General features: G+C 33.1%; 1 protein-coding gene across 1 annotated transcript in view; it reads right to left on the bottom strand.

Moving 5' to 3' along the window:
* LOC133187361 (uncharacterized) overlaps positions 1-11057 on the bottom strand; it is a 38357-nt gene extending 27300 nt beyond the window's left edge. The window contains exons 1-4 of the mRNA XM_061322704.1: positions 10972-11057; positions 3399-3582; positions 619-729; positions 377-449 (exon numbers count right to left, since the gene is read on the bottom strand). Coding sequence (XP_061178688.1) covers positions 377-449; positions 619-729; positions 3399-3582; positions 10972-11046 — 443 coding nt within the window. The 5' untranslated portion in view covers positions 11047-11057. The remainder of the gene's footprint in view (positions 1-376; positions 450-618; positions 730-3398; positions 3583-10971) is intronic.
* Positions 11058-12841: the final 1784 nt, after the last annotated feature.

Genomic DNA, 12841 nt, shown 5'->3' with positions numbered 1-12841 from the left:
TGTTAAATAATGCATGAAGTATAGACAATTAATAATTGAATAAATTGTGTGTGTGTCTGTGCGTGTATCCTTTGTATTATTCATTCTTGATAAAATAATGGTGAACTTTTTCTTTCTTCTCTGGAGTTAATGTAAAAGTCTTAATAATTTCCGAATTTCCCTCGTTCCTCAAATGCTAGTAAAATTTTTAAAGTCTTTTTTTGGGGGGGGGGGGGATAATATGAAAGTCAATGTCAAAACTTTTTTTTAAAATTAGCTTTATACAACTGATTCATCTAACTGATTATTAGAGATTTACAACATAATGATTTGAACGAAATTAAAATATGTATAAATAAAACATGGCAACATTTACACTATATTCAGTTTCTTTTACCTTTCTGTAGCTACACAGTTTCTGTCTTTCACAAAGCATTTTAGTATCGTGTTGATCCGCAAACAGCTTTGAACTGAAAGATTTAATTTTATTTTTAAATTTGATAAAATAATCATCAAGTTAAATGTCAACAAACTACATAACCTTAAGGAAAGGCTTTTAAATTCAGTAATATGAATGCATAATACTATACATGCAGTTAATTGCAGATAAGAAAACATATGAGATTATAAACTACTCACATTTAAACACTTCGTCATCATAATAAGATGTATCTGGACATCCGTCTTTGAAAGATGAGTTACAAGGAACGTGATCAAGATAACCATTGCTTTGATGCTTTACACAATTGTCTTTAAATGATAATAAAAGACTATTATTGATTTTACAACGAGGTTTAAAACGTTAACTTATCTAAGATATACATTTTGTATTACTAATTATTCCAGTTAAATAAATTCTACCGAAAAATATTATTATAAGAATGTTTTTTACATTTTTAACAGTGAAATACTGTGATTTATTTAATGAAACGTGATATTCTGCCACAGTGTGAAAGTATACCAAAGTAAGAAAAATTTATTTCTGGCTTGTCATAAAACCGAAACAGAAACTAAACCATCTTGATAGAGACTAAAACTGCCAATTTCTTCCCAAATATACTGCACGTCTCAACAACTCAACTATGACGTCACAGCCTATGGCATTGTATTAGGAAAAGACAGAGGCAAAAGGCAATCAAAAAATTGTAAAAAGCAAAAATTATATATATATATATATATATATATATATATATATATATATATATATATATATATATATATATATATATATATATATATATATATATATATATATATATAATTATAAGACTCCAAAGTCCGATGGTGACGCCAAAGTCCGATGGTCTGCGCCAAACCCCGATGGTTTGACACGCCAAAGTCCGATGGTGCGGAAAAAATAAACGTTTATGACGTCATAGTACTGTATATATATATATATATATATATATATATATATATATATATATATATATATATATATATATATATATATATATATATATATATATATATATATATATATATATATATATTAGTGTTGTCAACGAGTAGAGTAACCGGTTAACCGAACGATGCGTGTATCGGTTAGTAAAACTGCTATGATTAAAACATTAATCGGAAACCAGCGATTTACTGGACACTTTACAGATCAACCAGTGTCAAATTCTCCTTGATCGCGACATATATCGTGGAGGGGGGGGGGTGAAAAGGAAAACGTTACGAGAGCCATTGCAAATTGCACTGTTTGATGACTATATATCTATTGCCTTCTTCGAGTGTCGATAAAATCATTTTCTTGAACAAAAACAAACTGCCCGTTTCAAGTGACATCTAAAATCAAAATTCTTTAAACATACTGTGTGTGTGTGTGTTTATGTGTGTGAGGGTGTGTGTGTGTGTGTGAGGGTGTGTGTGTGTGAGAGAGTTTGTAATTGAGTTTGTAATTGTAAATAAAGTTCATGAACAGTACATTTGTGTTTTATTTCTACCGATAGGTAAAGGATGAGATAAATAATAGATATGGTAACTGTAACGAAAAAATCATCCGGGTAACCGGGTACTTGATCGGAAAAGTAAACGAGTAACCGGTTACTAAAAATCGTCCGATTTTACAACACTAACATATATATATATATATATATATATATATATATATATATATATATATATATATATATATATATATATATATATATATATGTGTGTGTGTGTGTGTGTGTATATATTAACTCGGATCTACCAAGCAGATACAAGGTCACGGATGGAAATTTATATAAAGCACTAAAAATGACCAACGACACGAACAATAAAATGATCGGTACGACCTGTACCTTCCTCAGGACAAAGAAAAAAGTTAAAAGTCATTAAAACAAAGGAAACAGAGAAACAAAAACAATTAGCACTACTACTGAACTACCAAACACTAAATATTTAAAGTGTGTTACATGTTTAATTTGAAGTTTATAAACAGTTGTTTATATATATATATATATATATATATATATATATATATATATATATATATATATATATATATATATATATATATATATATATATATATATATATATATATATATATATCTGTTACTTCCCAAACTCCGTCATCATAAGCAGAAAACACGTCAGGTTACTCTCTTAATTATTTTTTGATTTGTGTCTTGTTTCTTAAACTTAGTAATTAACTTAAACATTGTTTTCAGAACTATTGTAAAAATAATTCAGTTATTGAGCTAATGCAAAACTATTATAAATAGAACGCATATCACATCCGTGTACTTACGTCCAATGAACCCTAGCTCCGTCACCGGGTCCTCTACAATATGTCAACGTTTTAATTAGAATTTTTTTTCCAGTTTAGCTTTTTCTCCCTTCATCTTAAACTTGTAAACAGAGAAAATTAGTTTTGACGATTTAAAATACCATTAATTTGTATTTTAGGAAAAAGTAACAATAACAGAGAAAATAACGTTAATATAACGTATTTTATTTGTAATAACGTAACGCTATATGTTATCTCCAACGAGTAGCGATTTAGGGCAAACTGAGACGAAAAATAAAATATTTTTAGATGTATTCAATAGGGTATTTCATATTAATCCGTCGACAAAGACATTCACACATGTGACAAACGTGTAAAAATGTGCACATTGACGAATATGTCGGAGGTATCGATGGAATAGCGCTAAAAGGAAAAAGTACTTGATGATTTCACATAAAATATGAAAAATACAATAGATCGGGTGTAGTTGTTATATATCTTTGACACATTCTTGATCTTGACTGCAAAAATTTTTCAGCATTTGAATGTAGATTTTCAGCATGTAAAAAATGACGTCACAAACGTCAAAATCGCATTCTCTTATAAACAGTGAGGAGTTTCCCGAAAGTGACGGAGTTAGGGAGTTTGTCAATATATATACGGTAGACATGGAAAGCAAATCCGATACTGATACACACCTGGTCCATATAGTCCTCGTTTGGCTGTTGTACAAAACTCAATCAAAGAGGATAGATCTTTATTTGGTGCACATAGATATCGAGTATTTCCACTACAGTTCATGTTCCTGGAAGCTTTTTCAAATGTTGTCATGTTCAAAGGGCATTTTGCAGTTGAACGCCAAATTAATTTATTGGAACTATTCTAAAAATTGACAAGTATACTATCAAAAAAATGTGACAAACGTGAAATAACGAACAGTACTAGTGAACAATTTCATAAATGTTGTGAGAAGGACAAAACAAGAATCCATGAAAACACGTGAAGTGATGTTTGGGGGGGGGCATCCCCTGTCAACAAGACACACCAAGACAATTACACTTAGTTTAGCTGTTAGATGATAAGGGGATAAATCAACATTACATATCATGCCAGAGATTGAAGTTACAAGGCAGGGGGTATGGTATCGAGAGATTTTCTTCGACGAAAATTGAAGTCTTTTAAGTAGACATTTTTACTATTTCTTGTTGTCATAATCATAATGAGAATAAAATTACAAAACAAATAAAGTCTGTGAAATATCTGGAGATAACGAACAGTATTCAAGCTCAAAAGTCAATTAAACAATACAAAATAGGAGCAGAGCAAAACACGGACCTCCAAAACATCAGAGGTGGCATCAGGTGCCATGGAGGAGTGGGCATCCCTTGCCGACCGGTCACACCCACCGTGTGCTCCTTGTCATGATCGGGAAATAACGGAAAAATCCGTCGACAATTCAGTATGTAAATAATGGCCTAACAATTAGTATGAAAAAACGTCAGTCTGTAGAATCAAAGTCTAGGATTCAAGCCCCCAGATGCTCTTTTTTTTGTAGTAATATTAAAACAATGCCTTTTATTTACACCCTTTTATCAAATAAAGATGTGTTTATTGATTCATTTAATCAATTTTAATGGTTTAAGAAAAGACTATTTTTGTTATAGTTTTGAAATTGATCAGTAGTGTACATTCATAGTTGCCCAAATCGAGAAACATGGAAGCTAATTTTCAGGTCTCTATGGAAGGTGGAGGAATGGGCCTTGCTCTTGTTAAAAGACTCCACAAAATAAGCATGTACACGCAAACAGGAAACAATGACTTGAGGGCACTTTCAAAGGTGCAGAAAGGTTATTAATGAAACGTTAGCTCTGTGTTGTTTTTACATCGAATAGATTTTTTACACATCAGTTTTGAAGGCTTTGCATTTACATTGAGTTTAGATAGCAATTTGAAAAAAATATGTTATTTAGTTAATGATCTGAATTTAATTTATTTCCAATTGCAGGCGAATCCTTATGACTAAATGGGTGGGGAAAGCGTGGTCAGATACCGGAAAGGACCAAATTGATGCTGTGGTAAAGTGTTTTAAAACATGTGGCATATCTAGCTAGATAAATGGCAGTGAGGATCCTCTCATTCACTTCCAGGGCATCGAAAGATATGCGTTTGAAACAGAAAGGAGGGGGCTGAAGACGATGAAGTGGGCTCTTTTATTTCAGACAATGACAGTGATTCTGATGAAGACCTTCCTCTAGCTGAGCTCAAATTAAGACTGTGACAGCTCCAGTACAGCCTTGTATTTTAGTGTTACGCGTAGTGTTCTAACTATATAATAACTGAGAGTTGAAATTTTATCATGCCTAAGGATTTAAAAAAAAATTAAAACTGAATATTGGACTTTGAATTTTTATGGTTTTATCAAAGTTTTAGATATTTCATTTTGAATCTAATCTTAAATGTCATAGAATGTTTATAAGGAAATGAAATAATTTGAGAAATTTTGTGTTCAGTATCTTGCATGTAGATAAAGAAACACATTTTAGTTTAAAATCTTTCTAAATGGCATAGTCATGACCGGCTTATTTTTCAAAAACGGCTTATTTTCGAGTAATTTTCAATGCAAGAAATAGGTGTCTTATTTTCAAAACCGGCTTATTGAAAAATTCGGTTATAGGAAATCCCGATAACTGGCGTCGTAATTTCACACATATTATGGATTCTGTAGAGGAATACACCAGACGTTGGGTCAGACAGGAAAAAGAAGACCTTCACAATTTGTCAGAATGGATTAAATGTATCAGATATTTGTTAAAATATCGCATTAAACGATTGAGGGGCAGTATGAAAACCGTCTATCCTTCTGTATTCAATAATTCAGAACTGAAAAAAGAATTAGATTAAACGATCAGTACGTACTGGTCCCTGCTGACAAAGCAACATTGTCTTGTTTGTAAGGCTCACTATAAAAATTGTATTTTAGAGGAACTTGGATTAATTCTACAATTCTACAAATGTGGTAATACAACTTATATCCATAGCTCCCTTTCTAAGGAGGAAATTCTTCAAAATCATATGTCAGTTTTGAATATTTTTAATACTCCCAACAACCAAAAAGAATTTGAATTACCATATCTATACTGGATTCCGAAACTTCATAAAAATACTTACAAAAATACATAGCAGGTTCCAGTAAATGTTCTACCAAGCCTCTTTTTGTGCTCCTCACTTAGATATTACCAGTAGTGAAGGAGAATCTTCAAGAGTACTGGACAACAATATATTCGAGAAGTGGTGTAAATCAGATTTGGATACAAAAGAATTCCAAGGAACTTTTGGAGCATTTGAAATCATAAAAAATTTATCAAAATCAACAACATAAAAACGTAGACTTTTCAACTTTATATACAACTATTCCCCACGATAATTAAAGTCCAGACTTTCTGACATCTTTGACAGCTGCTTTTTCAATAAAAAATGGAACTCGTAAATTTAAGTACTTTGTCATTGGTCATTTGCAAAATTAATTTGTTAAAAAACAATCTGATTCTATACACAAGTACTCTGAAGTTGACATTAAAAAGATGCTCGAGATTCTGATTGACAATATCTATGTGGTTTTTGGAGACCAGGTCTTCCAAGAATCTAGTGGAATTCCCATGGGTACCAATTGCGCCCCGTTATTAGCAGACCTATTTTTGTATTATATGAAGCAGAATTTGTTCAAAATCTTTTACGTGAAAAAGAAGAAGAACACTTCCTGTGGCCTTCAACTCGAAATTTAGATATATCGACCACATACTGTCAATTAACGATGATTATTTCCATTCTTATGTCGACCGATATATCCCGGTGAGCTTGAGATAAAAGATACCAAAGAGTCTGACACATCTGATTCATATTTTCATATGAACAATTTCTAAAAAGAGGTAAGTTAATGACAAACAAGTTGATGAAACACGAATATCAGAAGTGTCGTTGAAAGTAATCATTTCGTAAGTTCTATGGTCGGTACAATAACCTTGTCAGCAAATACAATCTATCATTAAATCTAACGTAGACTGACTTTTATCATACTAATTGTTAGGCCATTATCTATACACTGAATTGTCGACGGATTTTTCCGTTATTTCCCGATCATGACAAGGAGCACACGGCGGGTGTGACCGGTCGGGAGGGGATGCTCACTCCTCCATGGCACCTGATCTCACTTCTGATGTCTTAGAGGCCCTTCTTTGCTCTGCTTCTTTTTTGTAATGTTTAATGGACTTTTGAGCTCGAATACTGTTTGTTATCTCCACGTATTTCATTTCAAGGTATAAGGGTAGTATGATATTACCCAAAGTCAAGGTACTGAGGTTTTGGAATGGTTCCCAGCTTTACAACAAAAGCAGTGGAGACGGGGGTCTTTAATTAGATGTGATTGTAATCGGCAGAACGGAGAGTTAACAAAGTATTTAATTATCAATGAAATTGGGCAAAAATAAGAATAAACGAAAAAAAATGTTCACCAACATTGCCTTTTTAGTTAAACATGATCCCTCTGCTCATTAAAGTGAAAATGCTCTAAATGAATCAGTGAAGTAGCAGATAGGAGAGTCGTTAAAACTAGAGAAGCCGTAAATCTGCCACTGCATGCTATAAAGGGATCAAATTGTAGTAGTGGATCTGAAAAAAAAGAAATTTATTCGTCCTTTCATTATATTTTATTTTAGGATCCGAGCAAAGAGGTAAAGTACTTTTGTTAGTCAGATGAACATATTTGAAAGTTAATATGAATATTCACTGCGGATAACACCGTTTACCTTATCAGTACAGAGGACTAACAGAGGGTATGACAGTTTGATTTCTCACTTGATTTAAAACATATCATTGCCAAATAGGTAAGAACGTAGTGAATATATCGTTTTCATCAAAAGCGAAAAAATACGTTACTTTTTTGTACATATGGAATGAAATATGGAAATAACGAACAGTACCCAAGCTAAAAGTCCATTCAAACAATACAATTCGGGAGCAGAGGAAACAAGGACCTCCAAAAACATCAGAGGTGGGATCAGGTGCCAAGGAGGAGTGAGCATCGCCTGGCGACCGTGTGCTCCTTGTCATGATCAGGAAAAAAGGAAAAATCCGTAGACAATTCAGCGTGTAAATAATGGCCTAACAATTAGTATGAAAATTTGACGTAATAATAGGTTGTATTTGCTTACAGGGTGATTGTATCGACCATAAAACTTGCGAATCTATGACTTCAAACGAGACTGTTGATATCCTTGCTTCATAAAATTGCTTGCCTAGTTTTTGAAATTGTTTAAACGTAGAGCATGCTCTTGCGTATCGAATCAACTGAGAGACATAAACCCCATATGTAGCAATGTGACCTTATCACCTGCGCAGGCGAAAAGGTCACATTGCTACATAAGTATGGGACGTTAACGATTGAAAGGTTGAAGTCATCAAGTTTATCATAAAGCTCTGTTGTTAGATTACCATTAAAGTCTTTTTCTAGTAAAATATACAAATATGAAGCAGATATGTCAGACTCTGTGGTATCTTTCATTTCAAGCTCACTGGGATATATCGAGTCAACGTATGAATGAAAGTAACTATTGTTGATTCATAATACTTCGTCGGTATATCGAAATGTCGAGTTGAGGGCCAAAGCAAGTGTTTTCTTCTTCTCATGTAGAAGTTTTTGAATCAATTCTGCTTCATATGAATATAAAAATAATTCTACTAAAAACGGGGTGCAATTGATACCCATGAGAATTCCAACAGATTGTTGGAAGATTTGATCTCCAAAACTACATAAATCTTATCAATCAGAAACTCAATCATCTATTTAATATCAACTTCAGAGTACTTGTGTGTACAATCAGAATGTTTTAACAGAACACTTTTGCAAATGACCAGTGACAAGGTAAGTATATTTATAAGTTCCATTTTTTGTTGAAAAAGCAGCTGTCTATGATGACAAAAAGCCTGGACTTCAATTTATCGTTGGGAATGATTATATAAAGTGTTGAAAAGTCGTACGTTTTAATGTTATTGATTTTCGTAACGTTTTTCGATTTCAAATGCTCCAAAAGTTACTTGGAATTTTTTAGTATCCACAACGGATTTACACCACTTCTCAAGTACACTATTGTACAGTACTTCTGAAGTTTCTCCTTCACTGCTGTAACTGTTTCAGAGAAGAGTAAAGAAAGAGTATTGGTAGAATACTTACTGGAACCCGCTATGTATTTTTGTTCGTAAAGTTTTTTATGGAGTTTTGGAATCCAGTATAGGTATGGTAATTCAAATTCATTTTAATTGTTGTGAAAAATCAAAAATACAGAGAGTCGGGCTTATTTATAGAACAGTGACCAGTACCGTTCTACATGAAGCATACATGAAATAACTGTTATGTAAGAAGTTCAGAAATATTATTTTGCGATAAATTATTAAATGCATTTCAAAAGATTTTAAAACATAAGAAAATCTGGTTTTTAATCATCTCTGTATAACACTTGATAGCCTCAGCGTCAGGATATCGCATTACAAAACCCACATTTGATTTATCTGGAACAACAATAATTTGCAATTACTATTGTTCTCTGTGATTATTTTTCCTTTTATTCTGTTATAATTTTGATTTAATATGCTAAATATCGCAACATCCACCTAGTAACAAGGTCGGATGCAAGTGTGCATTCACTATGCACGCCTTGCGAGGCAGTGAAGTTTTCCATCATTCTATAAATAGAGGTTGTCTAATCAGCTAAAAAATTTTGAATGTGTGTCGCACGTGGCCTGTGTGTTCATATGGCAGCAGAGGTTACGTTCACTCTCACAAAGGTATTAGCTTTCCTTAAAAGCTTGTCTGACTCGAGAAAACTATGTTCCTGATATTTGAAAATTTGAAAAGTTTAAACCAGCGTCATCATCATGAATATTATTTGAGAAGTGGAACTGATCTAATTTGAAAGGTGTAATGTTTATATTGGCGGTTGTTGGTTTACCGTCCGGTGATTCATCCGCACAGATCGGCGATCCCGTAAGCCGGGCCATAGCTTACGCTATGGATCCCGGCAAATAATTAAAACTGATGTATGGTTTTAAAGAAATCCTTCTCAGAAAGGGTGTTATGAGTATAAGTTGGATTACCACTTGAGCATTAAATCCTAGCTCGTCTAAAATACAATTCAAATACTGAACCCTACAAACAAAAACGATAATGTTACCTGCTTTGTCATCGGTGACAATTAGATACTGATCATATATAATGAAATATATGGTGATAACGAACAGTATTCAAGCTCAGAAGTCCATAAAACAATACAAAATAGGAGCAGAGCAAACACGGACCTCCAAACATCAGAGGTGGGATCAGGTGCCATGGAGGAGTGAGCATCCCCTGCCGACCGGTCACACCCGCCGTGTGCTCCTTGTCATAATCGGGAAAAAACGGAAAAATCCGTCGACAATTCAGTGTGTAAATAATGGCCTAACAATTAGTATGAAAAACGTCAGTCAGCATTTGACTCAATGATAAATTGTATTTGCTGACAAGGTCATTGTATCGACCATAGAACGAAATATATGGAGATAACGAACAGTATTCAAGCTCAAAAGTCCATTAATCAATACAAAATAGGAGCAGAGCAAACACGGACCTCCGAACATCAGAGGTGGGATCAGGTGCCATGGAGGAGTGAGCATCCCCTGCCGACCGGTCACACCCGCCGTGTGCTCCTTGTCATGATCGGGAAATAACGGAAAAATCCGTCGACAATTCAGTGTGTAAAATATGGCTTAACAATTAGTATGAAAAACGTCAGTCAGCATTTGACTCAATGATAAATTGTATTTGCTGACAAGGTCATTGTATCGACCATAGAACTTACGAAATGATGACTTTAAACGAGACAGCTGATATTCTTGTCTCATCAACTTATTTGTCAATAATTTACCTCGTTTTAGAAATTGTACATACGTAGAGCATGCTCTTGCGTATCGAATCAGCTGAGAGATATATACCCCGTATGCAGGTGATGAAGGTATATTGCTGCATAAGTAAGGGAAGTTGACGATTGAAAAGTTAAAGTCATCACGTTCTATAATCTATAATCTATCTAATTCTTGTTTCACTTCTGCATTGTCGAAGACAGAAGAATAGATGGTTTTCATATTGGCCCCTCAATCGCTTATTGCGAGATTTCAACATCAATCCAATGACACTGTATTCTGAGATGAAACAAAGCTGACCAACCTGCTGTTTTCTAAACCTACCAGTAGTCCTTTTACGATTGCATCCGTACATAATGTTATAAGGAAAAGACAGAGAGACATCCATTCGATGATCATGTTGACACTGTTTTTGTTTTACTTGTTGAATTCTTTTCCTGAAAAAAAGGTATACTTTTATGTCCAAAAACTGATATTACAAGACCAAAATACTTCTATATAACAAGAAATATTCAACAAATGAGAGGTGTTTAATATATATTATTTAACGCAAACATCTTGCAATCCAATAATGTTTTGTATGTTTGTACTGTTTAAAAGTCCAAACGAAAGTTATAAATCAATAGCACTGTTTCTCTTACCGATTACAATTTCATGATTTCATTATTTATGATACTGCAAAATGACATGATAATAGAAATATCAAATTACGGAAAATTTTTCAATATTCTAAATGAAAAAGTAAAGGGAAAAAAATTTTCTCCTAATTTACAGCATATCAGGATGGCAACCGAGAAAGCGTTTTGCTATTTGAACTAAAAGAAAAGGTTCTCTCTCAGGTGCTATCTTAATATATTCTCTGCGAGAGTTATCTGCCTTTATTTTGGTGTCGATCTATTTCATTCCTTTTACCTTAAAATAATTTTCCTAGACACTGACTATAATTGTGATAGTGATCGTCAGAAAAACGAATTGGCTTCAACCCATGTACATGTATTAATTAGTTCTCTGCAAATATAAGCCTTAAACTAACCCTCAATCTTCCTTTCGAATTTATGTCATTCTGGTGGGATAGGGTTCTTCTACCGGGGTCATTTACGTATAAACAATATTTTCAAGTTTCTATGTGCCCATGTAAAGTGTTTAAATATGACATAGTATTTGGCACTTGTGATTCTATAGGATGAAAGTTGCGTGCATTATATTTATAGGCATGGAACCTTCAAGTTATCGATGAATATATTGTAAGGTAAGATCTAGTGGAAAGGTGCCTGGATCTTTATATATATGAATATAAAATGATAGGTCTACCCTATATATTTAAATAAACGATGCATATGAGAATTAAACAATGAAAATCAATGACTTCAGATACAAACTTGCAGAAAAAAGGATAGAATGTACAATTATTTATGTATGTAAGATATCACATTTGCATTTTCAGAAATACTTTTTTTTTAAAAATTTTTTTAGAAGAATTAAAAAATAAAAATAAAATTATGCACAAACTCAAATCTTATGATTGATTTCACAATCTTCTTACAGGGGTTCGATTGGCCATATTTCAAACTATGTTTGCAAAAAATGTGTATGAATTTCTTTCATATTAAATTGAAAGAGAGATTTTGTATCCTAGCACAAAATTTTCAAGTTTCAAGAAAGTTGAATTTGCGGAAAAATTTGGCCTATCTGTTGTGTACTATCTTTATATGACTGTTCTAGAGAAGAAGATTTATTTCCGTATTCTAACGTAAAGCTTCACGTTTCAATTTGTGAATGTACGATACAAGGGAACTCTTTCATTATTGTCAAGATCTAGTCAATGAAAGATGCATACAGATTTCTGAAATCTGAGAAATATTTTTTTAAATCGCTTGAGACCCCGTTGTTCTTAATATTTTTAAATGACAATACCCTACACCAGTTTGTTAATATTTCTTAATTATCTCTGACTGAAGAAAGGTGTTGCCCTACATGTGGATGTAATTAACAGGATTCTTTCCTGTGTATTCTTATATGAAAGTGTGATCCCATTTTGTGGCCCAGCCATAACCCAAAAAGAGAGGGAGTAATAAGTTTAAGAAACATGTATCTGCACTACCAGAAGATTTCACCAATCATGGACCTGATGTTGTGAAAAAGATTCCCTAAGATTTTTCTTATATCTCTCCATGTCAAACTTTAATCCCGTGTT

Source organism: Saccostrea echinata, unplaced genomic scaffold, assembly GCF_033153115.1.
Source record: "Saccostrea echinata isolate AGI-Se365-2 ecotype Australia unplaced genomic scaffold, CSIRO_AGI_Sech_v1 ptg000015l, whole genome shotgun sequence".
In the NCBI taxonomy this organism is placed as follows: domain Eukaryota; kingdom Metazoa; phylum Mollusca; class Bivalvia; order Ostreida; family Ostreidae; genus Saccostrea; species Saccostrea echinata.
The sequence above is the reverse complement of the archived record's forward strand: the minus strand, read 5'-3'. Positions and strand labels throughout refer to the sequence as shown.